The 15,264-nt window shown below is 38.7% G+C and overlaps 1 protein-coding gene across 1 annotated transcript in view; it reads right to left on the bottom strand.

The window, feature by feature from the left end:
- LOC146464093 (uncharacterized) overlaps positions 1 to 10,694 on the bottom strand; it is a 30,218-nt gene extending 19,524 nt beyond the window's left edge. The window contains exons 1-10 of the mRNA XM_085083707.1: positions 10,617 to 10,694; positions 9,254 to 9,541; positions 8,669 to 8,956; positions 7,882 to 8,181; positions 7,141 to 7,428; positions 6,431 to 6,718; positions 5,659 to 5,958; positions 4,916 to 5,203; positions 4,208 to 4,493; positions 3,387 to 3,388 (exon numbers count right to left, since the gene is read on the bottom strand). Of these exons, the coding sequence (XP_084939833.1) occupies positions 3,387 to 3,388; positions 4,208 to 4,493; positions 4,916 to 5,203; positions 5,659 to 5,958; positions 6,431 to 6,718; positions 7,141 to 7,428; positions 7,882 to 8,181; positions 8,669 to 8,956; positions 9,254 to 9,541; positions 10,617 to 10,689 (2,401 nt within the window). The 5' untranslated portion in view covers positions 10,690 to 10,694. The remainder of the gene's footprint in view (positions 1 to 3,386; positions 3,389 to 4,207; positions 4,494 to 4,915; positions 5,204 to 5,658; positions 5,959 to 6,430; positions 6,719 to 7,140; positions 7,429 to 7,881; positions 8,182 to 8,668; positions 8,957 to 9,253; positions 9,542 to 10,616) is intronic.
- Positions 10,695 to 15,264: the final 4,570 nt, after the last annotated feature.

Here is a 15,264-nt window from a genome sequence, read left to right as displayed (position 1 = left end):
ATCCAGTTTTAAAAATGGGTGTAATAAGACCATCGCACCAATTTTGAGGCATTGTACCTGAGCTAAAGGCCTTGTTAAATAGCTGTAAATAGACTGGCATTAACTCGTTTAAGCTAGATTTGATCATTTCATTTTTGATTCTATCTGAATACGGAGATTTATTGTTTTTTAGCTTTTTTGCCGCTTTTCGTATTTCAAGTTCAGATATAAGGTAGTCCAAGGAGTTGGGATGAGTCGCATTTTCTAGTCTATGTAACGCACTGCGAGTCGCTTCTTGGTGTGAATTAAGGGGTTCGTTAGAGTGTAGCGATTCGAAGTGTGACATCCAACTTTCTTCCGATATCGGGGGGTTATTACGTTCCTGAACAGAATCGTCCATCGATTTTAAACAATTCCAAAAGCTTCGGCTGTTCGAGTTATCTACTACATTTCAAGTCCCGAAATCTTAGCATGATAGTATTCTTTCCTCTTCTTTTTCAGGAGGCTTTTGTACTGGTTTAAGACGGTGTGATACTTTTCCCTAAGCGTGATATTAAGGGGGTCTCTATGCTTTAGATTAGCAAGTTTACGTAACTCGTGTCGTTTAAGACGACAATCTTTATCAAACCATTTTTTGTTAGCAGGCAGTCTAACATGTCGTTTTTTAATGACCTTAATTTTCAAACAGCGTTTTGCAGTTGTTAAAATAATATTTTCTACTGCATCGAGGGAGGTGTTGATGTTTCTGTCTGGCCCACTGTCAATAAGAAAATCGTGTATCAATCTCTGTATATCTCTTGATTGTAGCGCGGCTCTAAATTTTTGTGGTGAATTACTTTCCCAAATAAATTGTTTGGGTAAACGAGTTAGTGTATCGTTGGTATTTGCTGTGGCTAAGTGGTTATCATTTGTGCCAATATTAAGCCATGCCATTATTGAACTGTGATCTGATAAACTTGACGGCTCTCTAACAATGAAGTAGTAGTAGTAGTAGTAGTAGTAGTAGTAGTAGTAGTAGTAGTAGTAGTAGTAGTAGTAGTAGTAAAAAGTTATGTTGTTAATTTTTTCCTTAATAACAAACGATTAAGAACTCGTTGAAATTTTGAGAATACTGAATAAGGGGAATAAGTCGAGCGGTATATGACGAGAGGGGAGGGGGGGGGGGGGGGGGCTATGTAATCATCACCATAATCCCCTCGACTTATCTCCCCTCCATATTCTATTTAACAATTATTCCGCGTAGCGCCGAGTTGGCCATAATCATCTCATATCCAACAAGCGCAAGTGGAATAATTGTTTTATTAATCAAGAAATATTGCTAGATCTTACTGATTTCGCTGTGAGAGAAGAACCAGCAGACAATTTAATGGCCGTCATTTCTCGGCCATGGTATAATGGCTCTTATAATCCATCAAATATTTTCGCTCGCGCGCGATTGGTCTAAACGCATCACGTGACCGAATATACCCCAGCTAAAACTGGGGAATATCCGAGGATATTCCCCAAGTGATATTCCCCAATTTCAAAAACTTCAAGGAGCGTCAAGTTTGCAATTAAAATGAATGTCAAGATGGGGGAGCGGTTTGCTTTTGTGACAGAAGAAGAGATAAACCTGCTGGTCGATAAACCAGTACCAGAAAACAACATACGCTCTAAAGAGCTCTTAACGTTTTTGACGGTAAGCTATTCGTGAACGAAATGTTGAAATACTCAAGCTCGTATTTGCGACATTTTCTCTTGGTTTGAACTCTGTTTAACAGTCCTTGAATTAAAAATGTGGTAAAACTGAAAAATATGAAAAGCGAAAAGTTTTAGCCCATCTCATTAAAGAGTATTTATGGTTTTCTTTCAGTCTGGCGAAATGAAAAAGCCATCGACAAGCTATTAAAAGAGTTTAATTAATAAGCTCGAAGCTCGCTCACACGACGGCAAATATTACAGTTGTAATTCAATGAGAGCAATTCGTGCTGCCCTGGATATAAGGAATTTAAATAACGAAAACATAAATTTCAGTACCATTACTGACAGAGTTCAAGCCGGTAAATGATGCTATCAATGCTCACCTGGTCGAGATCGCTCGCGAACATAAAATCTCGTCCACGAAACAAAAACCAGCCATGATACCCCGAGATGTCGAAAATCTCTACGAAGAGAAGCAGCTTGTCCTACTCTTGAGCAACAAGTTTTATCCTCAGTGATTGTGAACGACTTCGTTGCTGGCTCCATTCAATGTCAAGTTAGCAAAGAAAGCGCTTTGATGGAATCCAGCAAAAACAACCGGTGGCGTCGTATTCGACTGCAGATTCAGCTTCGATTTCTTCACAGGTCGTTGTCGGCTAGCAAATTCCACAATTGTATTTTCGATGTAAAGTGCTGCTCCAATTGAACACGAGATGCCGGCTGTTACGTTGACGGCAGTTTACACTTTTTACGGAATGCGATACTTTACAGTTTTTCGCTTTCAGTGGTCTTTAGCTTGTTCTCGAGAGGTAGTTAGATTCCCTGTAACCTTATCCGCCACTTGTATCTTGCTTTTGTCTTTCACGGAATTAAACAAGTTTACTTTCCTTTCAAATGTTTACCTTTTCCCCAAACAAACGCTTTCGACCTGAAGCGAAATCTGACGTGGAGATTTTGGAAGCCAACTGACAAACTTGACGTGATTGACATATGACAGAATGACAGATCCTGCCGATTCCCGCATGTTGCGAAAAATATTTGAAGGATAATAAACACAATAGCCTCCATTTGACTTTAAAAATATGCTCAGATATTTGTCCTTGGACATTATCTGCTCCTCGAAGCTCACAGTTTTCCTCGAGCTTCGCTCTCGGAAAACTGTTCGCTTCTCGGAACAGATAATGTCCGCGGACAAATATCTGAGCATATTTTCGCGCCAAATGGAAGCTATTGTTTATATATACCATGGCCGCTAAGCCAATCAAATCCCTCGAATTGCATTATACAATGATTCAGTTTTTAATAAAATCCATTATTTTCCGTTGTTACCACCTATCGTTTTCAGCCCCGCCCTCCCCTTTTACAACCAAAGCCGCACCCAGCTTTTCAGACAGTTGATAATTGGCAGGGGCTATTAAATATATTCAACCGAAAAGAAAAAAGGAAACCAAGCCAACCGAAAAATAAGTGTATTTATTGTGCTCACAGTGCTCTATTAATCGAAGTGTAACAATCTGATGCGGGCATGTGTTTAATGGGCTGGAAAGAATAAGAAAGTATTTGTGGCCTCTTAATTTACCTCACGATCGGCAATTATCAGTTTGGAAAAATAAAAAATAGAAAACCGACAAAACGTATTAAGTCCCAAAAGCCGTTTATTTTAAGTAAAAACAAACTTACGATCTACGCAATATAAAGAAATCCGTCCCATTCAACAAACCAAAAACCCCTCCATTAAAAAAAAAAAAATTATCAGAACAGAGTTTGAAATCCTTGCAGTAACCCTTATCTATTACAAAAAAAGGCAGTTTCTTTTTATTTCAAGATATCATGGTGAAGTTTTGCACCCTTTCCCCTAAATGTCTTAAGGAGGCTCGCAGCAGTTTTTTTGGACTTAGGGTGGACGTTTTGAAATTACAATCTTGTATGCAAGATAAACTTCGATATCCTTCATACTACATCATCATTTCCACATATGAACAAAGTTAACTTTCTCATCGATTTCCAAGCAACAACTATTACCATAGCAACGGAGGCGTATAGCCTCTCATTTTAAACATTGTCGATTATCTGGAAATCTAGTCAGAAACTTTATGACGAAACTTTAGGGATTTAAACTACTCAATCTAGACAACTTGTAGACGAAATAAGAAAAAAATCTGAAAGAGCGTTTTCAAGTAAATAGTAAATCAGTGTTTTGGGGTGATTTTATTTATTCCCGCATTTTAACCGTTTTTTTCTAATTTCGCCTACAAGTTGTCTAGATTGAATTGTTTAAATCCCTAAAGTTTCGTCGTAAAGTGTCTAACCAGATTTCGAGAAAATCGATAATGTTTAAAATGATAGGCTATACGCTTCCGTTGCTATGGTAATAGTTGTTGCTTGGAAACCGATGGGAAAATTAACTTTAATCATATGTTGAAATGATGATGTAGTATGAAGGTGATCGAAGTTCATCTTGCATGCGAGATTGTAATTTAAAAACTTCCACCCTAAGTCCAGAAAAACTACTGCAGGCAACCTTAAAATACAAGAAATTAATTAAAACTTTAAAAGATAAACTTGATTGGCCCATGGTCCACCTTCGCCATCAGCCCTACAAGCTGTCGATTTTCCATACTTTTCAAAGGTCTGCGCCGCTGTAGCACTGGTCTGACAATGACCGCCATTCTGAACTGCAAACATAGTGTATCCCTTTCTCATTGCAGCCACGGCGCACTTTGCAATGGCATTCTTGCGAGAGTGATACGATCCATCCAGAACAGGATCTTTTCCTTCCACGATGGTGATTGCTCGATTCCAGGTGTCCTTATAGCAGCGAATAGCTTCATAGCCTAACAAAAGAGTCACGTACAACGTCAGACTTCATCTTTAATCCTCGGTGTTTCAAGGATTTTACACGGTTATTCAGTTGCTTAGCAAAGAAACTGAGAATTGTTCGCAGAGCTTCAAAAGAAACAAAATATTGAAAAGGGATGGAGCTTTTTGGTTTTGAGAGACGTTAATACTCAACGAAATCTCAGAAAAGAACAATGTGCTTAGAATGAGAAACACCAAATTCACAGTTATTAGAGAAACCGCCATGATTTCAACTTGGACATTCTTAGTAAGTAATGGGTAGCTATGACAGCGAAAAACTATTTACTGTCATTTGAATGTTGAAACATGGTAAGCGAAAATTTCAGCAAGTCAGTCAAGAATTAAAATGTCCTTTATTTATAACTAAATCAAATGCAGCACATTGCATAACATTTACCTATAAAGATATAAACTTGATTGGCCCATGGTCCACCTTCGCCATCAGCCTTACAAGCTGTCGATTTTCCATATTTGTCAAAGGTCTGTGCTGCTGTGGCACTGGCTGCACATTGGCCACCATTTTGAACTGCGAACATGTTGTAGCCCTTTCTCAATGCAGCTTTTGCACACTTTGCAATAGGATTCTTGCGAGATCCATACGATCCATCCAAAATAGGATCTTTTCCTTCCAAGATGGTTATTGCTCGTTTTACGGTGTCCTTAAAGCAGCCAATAGTTTCATAGTCTAAGGAGAGAGTCACGCGCATGATTAGACTTGAATTATCATTAATCCCTTCAACGATTCAGCATGATTATTGTTCACTTTATTGGCAAGGTAGGGCAGTTCTGTGCGGAACTGACAAATGGTAGCAACTCAAATAGATCGAGGATCTAATTATTTGGTTTCAAAGAATGCCATGTTCAAAACTTCAATACTTAACAAATTCGCACTAAAAAAAACATTTACTAGGAAAAGCAGCACAAAGCCATTTTTTTTTGGCATGGTTGTCATCCCAAAATCGAGAAAATAACTCATTAGTAGGAGAGTTATGCTGACGGAAAATTATTTACGTGACACCAGGGTGATCGAAGCACACAAAGCTGTGTGAAAACATTCGCGACAATCAGTGTAAGGTGAAGTCTAAGTTTCAATCGCTCAAGTTTAAGTAAATGAAATGCAGCACGTTGTATAACATTTACCCTTAAGGCTTTCTTTTATGACATAAACCTGACTGGCCCACCATCCACCTTCGCCATCAGCCTTACAAGCTGTCGATTTTCCATAGTTGTCAAAGGTCTGTGCCGCTGTAGCACTGGTCTGACAATGACCGCCATTCTGAACTGCAAACATAGTGTATCCCTTTCTCAGTGCAGCCACGGCGCACTTTGCAATGGCATTCTTGCGAGAGTGATACGACCCATTCAGAATAGGATCTTTTCCTTCCACGACGGTGATTGCTCGATTCCAGGTGTCTTTATAGCAGCCAATAGTTTCATAGTCTAACGATAAAGTCAAGCGTATGCATATGATTAGACTTTGAATCATTATTAATACTTTCAATGAGTTAATATGCCTTTTGATCACTTAATAAGCAAGTTAAAACAGTTCTGTGTGGAACTGATAAAGGAGTAAAAACTCGAAAGCTAGAGATCGAGTATCTAGTTTGTTTGTTTTCATTTTTTTAAATCGGCATGTCAGAAACTTCAATACCTAACAAAGTTGCACTCAAAAACCATGTGCTAGGAAAAGAAACCAGAAGGCCACGATCATACGTTATTTGGCATGGTTGGTCAATCATCGCAAAATGGAGAAACAAGATCAATAGTAGAAAGTTACGCCGACGGAAAACAATTTACGTGACACCAGATTGTTCGAAGCACATTAAGCTATGTGAAAACATCCCCGCAAATCAGTGTAAGGTAGGTCCTTTTTTATACCTATGTCAAACGCAGTATGTTGTGTAACATTTACCTTTAATGACGTAAACTTGATTGGCCCACGATCCACCTTCACCATCAGCCTTACAAGCTGTCAATTTTCCATACTTGTCAAAGGTCTGTGCTGCTGTAGCACTGGTCTGACAATGGCCACCATTCTGAACTGCAAACATTGTGTATCCCTTTCTCATTGCAGCCACGGCGCACTTTGCAATGGCATTCTTGCGAGAGGGATACGATCCATCCAGAACAGGATCTTTTCCTTCCACGATGGTGATTGCTCGATTCCAGGTGTCCTTATAGCAGCGAATAGCTTCATAGCCTAACAAAAGAGTCACGTACAACATCAGACTTCATCTTTAATCCTCGGTGTTTCAAGGATTTTACACGGTTGTTCAGTTTCTTAGCAAAGAAACTGAGAATTGTTCGCGGAGCTTCAAAAGAAACAAAATATTGAAAAGGGATGGAGCTTTTTGGTTTTGAGAGACTTTAATACTCAACGAAACCTCAGAAAAGAACAATGTGCTTAGAATGAGAAACACCAAATTCACAGTTATTAGAGAAACCGCCATGATTTCAACTTGGACATTCTTAGTAAGTAATGGGTAGCTATGACAGCGAAAAACTATTTACTGTCATTTGAGTGTTGAAACATGGTAAGCGAAAATTTCAGCAAGTCAGTCAAGAATTAAAATGTCCTTTATTTATAACTAAATCAAATGCAGCACATTGCATAACATTTACCTTTAAAGATATAAACTTGATTGGCCCATGGTCCACCTTCGCCATCAGCCTTACAAGCTGTCGATTTTCCATATTTGTCAAAGGTCTGTGCTGCTGTGGCACTGGCGGCACATTGGCCACCATTTTGAACTGCGAACATGTTGTAGCCCTTTCTCAATGCAGCTTTTGCACACTTTGCAATAGGATTCTTGCGAGATCCATACGATCCATCCAAAATAGGATCTTTTCCTTCCAAGATGGTTATTGCTCGTTTTGCGGTGTCCTTAAAGCAGCCAATAGTTTCATAGTCTAAGGAGAGAGTCACGCGCATGATTAGACTTGAATTATCATTAATCCCTTCAACGATTCAGCATGATTATTGTTCACTTTATTGGCAAGGTAGGGCAGTTCTGTGCGGAACTGACAAATGGTAGCAACTCAAATAGATCGAGGATCTAATTGTTTGGTTTCAAAGAATGCCATGTTCAAAACTTCAATACTTAACAAATTCGCACTAACAAAACATTTACTAGGAAAAGCAGCACAAAGCCAAATTTTTTGGCATGGTTGTCATCCCAAAATCGAGAAAATAACTCATTAGTAGGAGAGTTATGCTGACGGAAAATTATTTACGTGACACCAGGGTGATCGAAGCACACAAAGCTGTGTGAAAACATTCGCGACAATCAGTGTAAGGTGAAGTCTAAGTTTCAATCGCTCAAGTTTAAGTAAATGAAATGCATCACGTATTATAACATTTACCCTTGAGGCTTTCTTTTATGACACAAACCTGATTGGCCCACCATCCACCTTCGCCATCAGCCTTACAAGCTGTCGATTTTCCATACTTGTCAAAGGTCTGTGCTGCTGTAGCACTGGTCTGACAATGACCGCCATTATGAGCTGCAAACATAGTGTATCCCTTTCTCAGTGCAGCCACGGCGCACTTTGCAATGGCATTCGTGCGAGAGTGATACGATCCATCCAGAATAGGATCTTTTCCTTCCACGACGGTGATTGCTCGATTCCAGGTGTCTTTATAGCAGCCAATAGTTTCATAGTCTAACGATAAAGTCAAGCGTATGCATATGATTAGACTTTGAATCATTATTAATACTTTCAATGAGTTAATATGCCTTTTGATCACTTAATAAGCAAGGTAAAACAGTTCTGTGTGGAACTGATAAAGGAGTAAAAACTCGAAAGCTAGAGATCGAGTATCTAGTTTGTTTGTTTACATTTTTTTAAATCGGCATGTCAAAGACTTCCATACGTAACAAAGTTGCACTCAAAAACCATGTCCTAGGAAAAGAAACCAGAAGGCCACGATCATACGTTATTTGGCATGGTTGGTCAATCATCGGAAAATGGAGAAACTCGATCAATAGTAAAACGTTACCCTGACGGAAAACAATTTACGTGACACCAAATTGTTCTAAGCACAATAAGCTATGTGGAAACATCCCCGCAAATCAGTGTAAGGTGGAGACTCAATTTAAGTTTTTGTTTTTATACCTATGTCAAATGCAGTATGTTGTGTAACATTTACCTTTAATGACGTAAACTTGATTGGCCCACGATCCACCTTCACCATCAGCCTTACAAGCTGTCGATTTTCCATACTTGTCAAAGGTCTGGGCCGCTGTAGCACTGGTCTGACGATGGCCACCATTCTGAACTGCAAACATAGTGTATCCCTTTCTCATTGCAGCCACGGCGCACTTTGCAATGGCATTCTTGCGAGAGTGATACGATCCATCCAAAAGAGGATCTTTTCCGTCCACGATGGTGATTGCTCGATTCGCGGTGTCCTTATAGCAGCCAATAGTTTCATAGTCTAACGATAAAGTGAATCGTATGCATATGATTAGACTTTGAATCATCATTATTCCTTTCAATGAGTTAATATGCCTATTGTTAAGGTCAAAGTTATTTGGCATGGTTGTTATCGCAAACCGGAGAAAATAACTCAACGGTAAAAGTTATACTGGCGGAAAACTATTTACGCGACACGAGAGTGCTCGAAGCAAACTAAGCTATGTGAAAACATCCCCACCAATCAGTGTATGGTAAAGGCTCAATTTAAGTCGCTATGTTTAACTAAGTCAAATGAAGCACGTCGTTTAACATCTACCGTCAATAACGTAGACCTGATTGGCCCATGGTCCACCTTCGCCATCATCCTTACAAGCTGTCGATTTCCCATATTTGTCAAAGGTCTGTGCTGCTGTGGCACTGGCTGCACATTGGCCACCATTTTGAACTGCAAACATATTGTACCCTTTCGTCAATGCAGCTTTGGCACACTTTGCAATAGGATTCTTGCGAGATCCATACGATCCATCCAAAATAGGATCTTTTCCTTCCAAGATGGTTATTGCTCGATTTCCGGTGTCTCTATAGCAGCCAATTGTTTCATGTGCTAAGAAAAACATGAAGTTTTCAGTTACATCAGTATGTAATCGTTTATTTGCTTTTTTTCAATAGAACTTAGCAAGATGAAGAGTTGTATGAAATAAACAATAAAATCAGGATTAGTAACCAAATTTTTCTATTTGAGAAGAGGCGTTGAGCACTCTCGTAATACAGGAAGACTTCAAACATTCTATTTTCTATGGATAGCGAAAGAGGAAGATTTGAGACTGAAGACTTCATTTGTGGTTCTATCAATGTACTTTTACTTGATTATAATTCTCTAGTACAGACATTAAAGAGTTTTTATTAAACGTACAAAGAAGTGTGTATTAACTTGAGGGGTCATTTATTTCTTTTTAGTGTTTTCTCTCACATACCATTAACCGTATAAAGTGTATTGTGTGTATTAAGTTGAGGGTCAATTAATGTCTTCTCTTACATCCCATCAACTGGATTAAGTGTATTGTGTGTATTAAGTTGAGGGTCAATTAGTGTCTTCTCTTAAATCCCATCAACTGGATTAAGTGTATTGTGTGTATTAAGTTGAGGGTCAATTAGTGTCTTCTCTTACATCCCGTCAACTGGATTAAGTGTATCGTGTGTATTAAGTTGAGGGTCAATTAGTGTCTCCTCTTAAATCCCATAAACTGGATTAAGTGTATCGTGTGTATTAAGTTGAGGGCAATTAGTGTCTTCTCTTAAATCCCATCAACTGGATTAAGTATATTGTGTGTATTAAGTTGAGGGTCAATTAGTGTCTTCTCTTACATCCCATCAACTGGATTAAGTGTATCGTGTGTATTAAGTTGAGGGTCAATTAGTGTCTTCTCTTAAATCCCATCAACTGGATTAAGTGTATTGTGTGTATTAAGTTGAGGGTCAATTAGTGTCTTCTCTTACATCCCATCAACTGGATTAAGTGTATCGTGTGTATTAAGTTGAGGGTCAATTAGTGTCTTCTCTTAAATCACATAAACTGGATTAAGTGTATTGTGTGTATTAAGTTGAGGGTCAATTGTTCTTAGTGTCTTCTCTTAAATCCCATCAACTGGATTGACCATGCAGAATCCACCCAGACTTACCAAACTGAAGGCTAAAGGCAGTGGCACATAAAAAGATAGTGATAACGAAAAACGTGTTTCTTGGACCTTTCATTCCTCTTTGCCTACAAAAAGATACAACACCTAAGATTATCCAAAACCTGACAGTTTGTTTTAGCTTTAAAAGGGGTTGATGAGGCAAAATAATCAAAGTTCCAACGCATTACAATTATTTTAATTACTAAACACGGTTGGTACAGAAAGGAAACGAAACGAAATAAATGTTACAAATGAGTAAAATACAGACCGAAATTGGCAAGAAAATAACGATGAAATGATACAAAATTCAGACGGAATAAGACACATACAAACGTTGTTTTATTTCCAAGACAGAAACCGGCGATACGCATAGAAGATCCGAGCGACGACGTTTACAGTGAGGGACAGTTATGAAGAAGTGGATTCGAAATAACGAAACTTATACTGGAATGATTTCCTTGACTTTGTCCTCTACCTTAAAGTGATGGTCGAACAGTCTTTCGGAGCCAATCTCCTTTGATGCTACCCTATTGCAGATTACCGTTGAATGTTCTTTGTTACACATTTACAAAGGTTCCACTACTGCCCATCCTGAGCAAAGGTCTTCATAGCGAAGGCACCACTTTCGCTTGCAAGGATGTCCATTGGTTGAACAATTTGAACCTACAAGAAGACCAATTATAGCACCTGTCCAAGCAACCTTAGGGGAGTTAAGAGCGTGTCCGCTCAAGAACCACCCACTCAAATTTCGATGGAAAAATAATTTCCTTCGTATCTTCTGCACAAGACCAGCAACATATACAATGAACAAAAACGGTGTTTATTTGGGCAGATTCGCTTGTTTTATTTATTGTTTTTTTCCTTTGGATATTTTGATGGCCCCCTCCAAAAGTACATAAACTGAAGACTTTGGGGTTCCTCCAAAGTCGCTTAAAATTACACATTCACTGAAACAGCTTAATTCTTTCAGACTTACTAAATACAAAATTATTGTTTCTTCTTTCCAAATAGCTAAACCCTGTTTGTCTTTATAAAAAAGAAGCAAAGTTTTTATTTTTTGTTTCATCTTCTCAAATCGCCTTCGTCATTTTTGCCAATAGAGCCTTTAAATGAATAGATTTTTCTCAAAGGTGGGACCTCAGCTTGAATAATGACTTTTTTGACTCCCTTGAACTAAGGCTAAACAGCAAATATAAAAGTTGTGGGTAGTCTTCAGTTTGAAGTGCAAAATATCCTAGTAATTTGCCGAAAATTTAACTTTAAGAGCAATTCTCCGGGAAAGTGAAGCAAAGTTGGAAATGAAAATTTTTAACCCCCCTCAATTTTTGTGTGGAGGTAGGTTACCTTGGGGGATAAACAAAACAACCATATTTGGATCGGCAGATGTATCGTTGCCATGGTAACCACACTAGATGACGTCGGCTTTTGGACCATGTTTTGAGAAAAAGTTCCACTCTCAAAAAGTAAAAGTAAACGAGTCTGGTTCTCGAGTGCATGTGAACCAATTCAAATGAAATTCACACAGATGGTAGAGTCACTCTCCCAGTTTATAAAATTTGCCGTTAAAATAATTTGGGTTTTATAAACAAGAGGAAAATGCTCGTCTTACTATGTTCTCTGTCAGCCATTTAGACAAGCAGGGAAAACAAGCACAACCTTATTCCTAATTTCGCCGTTACAATAATTTGGGTTGTATAAACAAGAGGAAAATGCTTGTCCTACTATGTTCCCTGTCAGCCATTTAGACAAGCAGGAAAAACAAGCACAACGATATTCGTTATTTCTCCGAAAGTACTCTTTTCACATAAACCAAATTAGCAGCAGCGATTACATAGATATTGACGTTTCTAAATGTCATAAAATCAATTTGGGGAAAACTATACTCTGGCCATGGGTGGTGAAGACACCTGGGACAAATTGCAAAAATTGCAAAATTGGTAATTTTGAGAGCTCTAGTATTTAGCTCAAACAGGCTTTAGAGAGAGAAAATCAGCTTCAAAAGTATCTTTAATCATCTTGTCTGGTACCTACATTTAGTAAATAAGGTTTTGGCCGACAAATTTGATGAAATATAAATTGATACAAAACCTACCTTGAAGGTTTTGGGAATTTCTGCAGGATGCTTTCGTCGCGTGGTTCTCTCCAGTGTCTCTCCTTCGCACGTTCCGTCTTTTTGACCAAATGTAGCGCAGATTAACAGTTACTCCCATCGAATATCCAGTTTGCTGTGTTTCAGACCAGGGATGATGATACAAGTAGCCCGGATACACTTGACAAAGAGTAGTTGACAAAGTCCAAAACATGGTCGTAATGCTTGCGATTTCTGCCGTCGAGCACCTAAATTCATCAATATTATTCAGCCAGGAAGTAAAGTAAATGTGTCGAGATCGATGATCAAAGCAAATTCATGCCTTTGAACAATCCAAAGTAACGTCTTTGGCTAAAATCGAGTCAGATATTGCGATAGTCGAAAAGCCAAGAATGGTAAATAAACTGAACGCATAGGCCGGAAGTCCGAGAAGCACGACTGCTGACCGGATGTAACACCGGATGTATGTGTAATGATATCCTCTTGTAATGGGGTTGTTTCACAATGGCAATGGTGAAGAAAGCCAAAAAACAAAACAAAACAAAAAAAAAAACAAAAACAAAAAGAAAACAGAATAACCGAATGAAAACAAAAACAAAGGAAATGAAGCTGAACTGAAGCTTGGGTGAAAATTGAACGCATGATCATAATAGCCGCACCACCGCCCCCCCCCCCCCCCCCAAAAGATTGCTTTTTAGACTGTGAAAATGCAATTACAAATTCAGTTATGATTAACTATTCGTGACAAGAGAATGAAAAATTCGCGCGTGAAATGTTACATTTATTTACCTGCACGGCAAAGAGTCACGTATTTCTAGTATTATTTATAAACTTCAATGTCTATGTAAGCTCTGCTGCTAATTTAGTTAATGTGGAAAGAGTACTTTCGAAGAAATAACGAATATGGTAATACGGACATTGTCTTCTTGATTATAGAACCCAAAAAACTCTAACGACAAATTTTACAAACTGGGAGAGTGGTTCTACCATCTGTATGAATTTCATTTGAATTGGTTCACATGTACTCGAGAACCAGACCCGTTTACTTTTATTATTTGAGAGTGAATTTTTTGGTCAAAACGTAGACCTCGGGCCGACGTGATCAAGTGCGGTTTCCATGGCAACGACGTCACCTGCCGATCCAAATATGGCTGTTTTTGTTCATCCCTCCAGGTAACCTACCTCCAGACAAAAAATGAAGGGGGGTTATAAATTTTTATTTCCAACTTTGCTTCACTTTCCTGGAGAATTGCTCTTAAGAACTCGTTAAAATGTTTGAGATTACTAAATGAGGGGAATAAGTCGAGCGGTATATGGCGAAGGGGGGGGGGGGGGAATATATATTCCCCCCGTCGTTATAATCCCCTCGTCCGTTGTTATCAGCTATTGTTTTCAGCCCCGCCCTCCCCTTTTACAACCAAAGCCGCACCCAGCTTTTTAGACCGTTAGTAATTGACAGGGGCTATTGAATATATTCAACCGAAAAGAACAAAGGAAACCGAGCCAACTGAAAATTAAAGACTGTGGAAATGAAATTACTAATTCAGCCCCCCCCCCCCCCCCAAAAAAAAAAAAAAAATATGGATTGCTTTATAGACTGTGAAAATGCAATTACAAATTCAGTTATGATTAACTATTCGTGACAAGAGAATGAAAAATTTGCACGTGAAATGTTGCATTTATTTACCTGCACGGCAAAGAATAAGATCCATTTCAACACGGTTTATATCAAGTCCGTAGGCTTGTACGTGCCTGGAAATATCCCTTCGACATTCACTGAGTTTTATATTGTTTCCACCGCACTCACAAACGTCCCTTTTGGGATTTGAAAAAAGAACATTTTTCCATTGTCCCGACCAGGATATTTCATTCGCACGACGATATGCAAATTTCTTTAATTCCCTTACAGAGTTTTTGATCGACAGCACAAATTTACTTCCGGTCACCCCTCCCCGCACCAAGAAAAACAACAACAAAAAAATTAATAAACAAACAGAAAGAATGCCAAAATTTGGGCAGGTATTAGGTAGTGAGTGTGAAAATTTATCGGCCTGGAGAAGACATTTATTTCTGGAGGAGAGGTGGGTCAAAAATTCGAACTTCGTAACTTCTAATGTGTGCACTGATGTCAGTGACGTATCTTACATGCAGGGCATCCTTAACATCCAATAAGTAATGAATTAAAAAAAACGAACAAACCCAGGAAACATGGGCGGCCTTATGTGCACAAATATCAGGTTGCGTAAAACGATCAGTGAAGCGCTTTTATTTTGTCCTCTTTATTCACCACTGTAAAACGGTCATAAAATCGGATCAAAAGTCGTCCTTTTATCCCTCTATCAATGATATATTGTACCAAAAATATCTAAAGAAAAGACAATGCCATCGCCACAATGTAGCTTTATCTGAAGCTACAAAAACAAACAAAAAGCGCGCATACCGCATTTAAAGTACATCCGGTCAGCAGTTTTGCTCCTCGCATTTCCGGTCTACATAGTCGTTTGGTCGTAAACAACGATTTCTTCGCAACCATGCCCCACGGAATATACGGCTCAATTTAGC

Source organism: Pavona decussata, unplaced genomic scaffold, assembly GCF_977016875.1.
Source record: "Pavona decussata unplaced genomic scaffold, jaPavDecu1.1 SCAFFOLD_169, whole genome shotgun sequence".
Lineage (NCBI taxonomy): Eukaryota > Metazoa > Cnidaria > Anthozoa > Scleractinia > Agariciidae > Pavona > Pavona decussata.
Note: the sequence above shows the minus strand (reverse complement) of the source record. Positions and strands in the feature narration are given on the sequence as shown.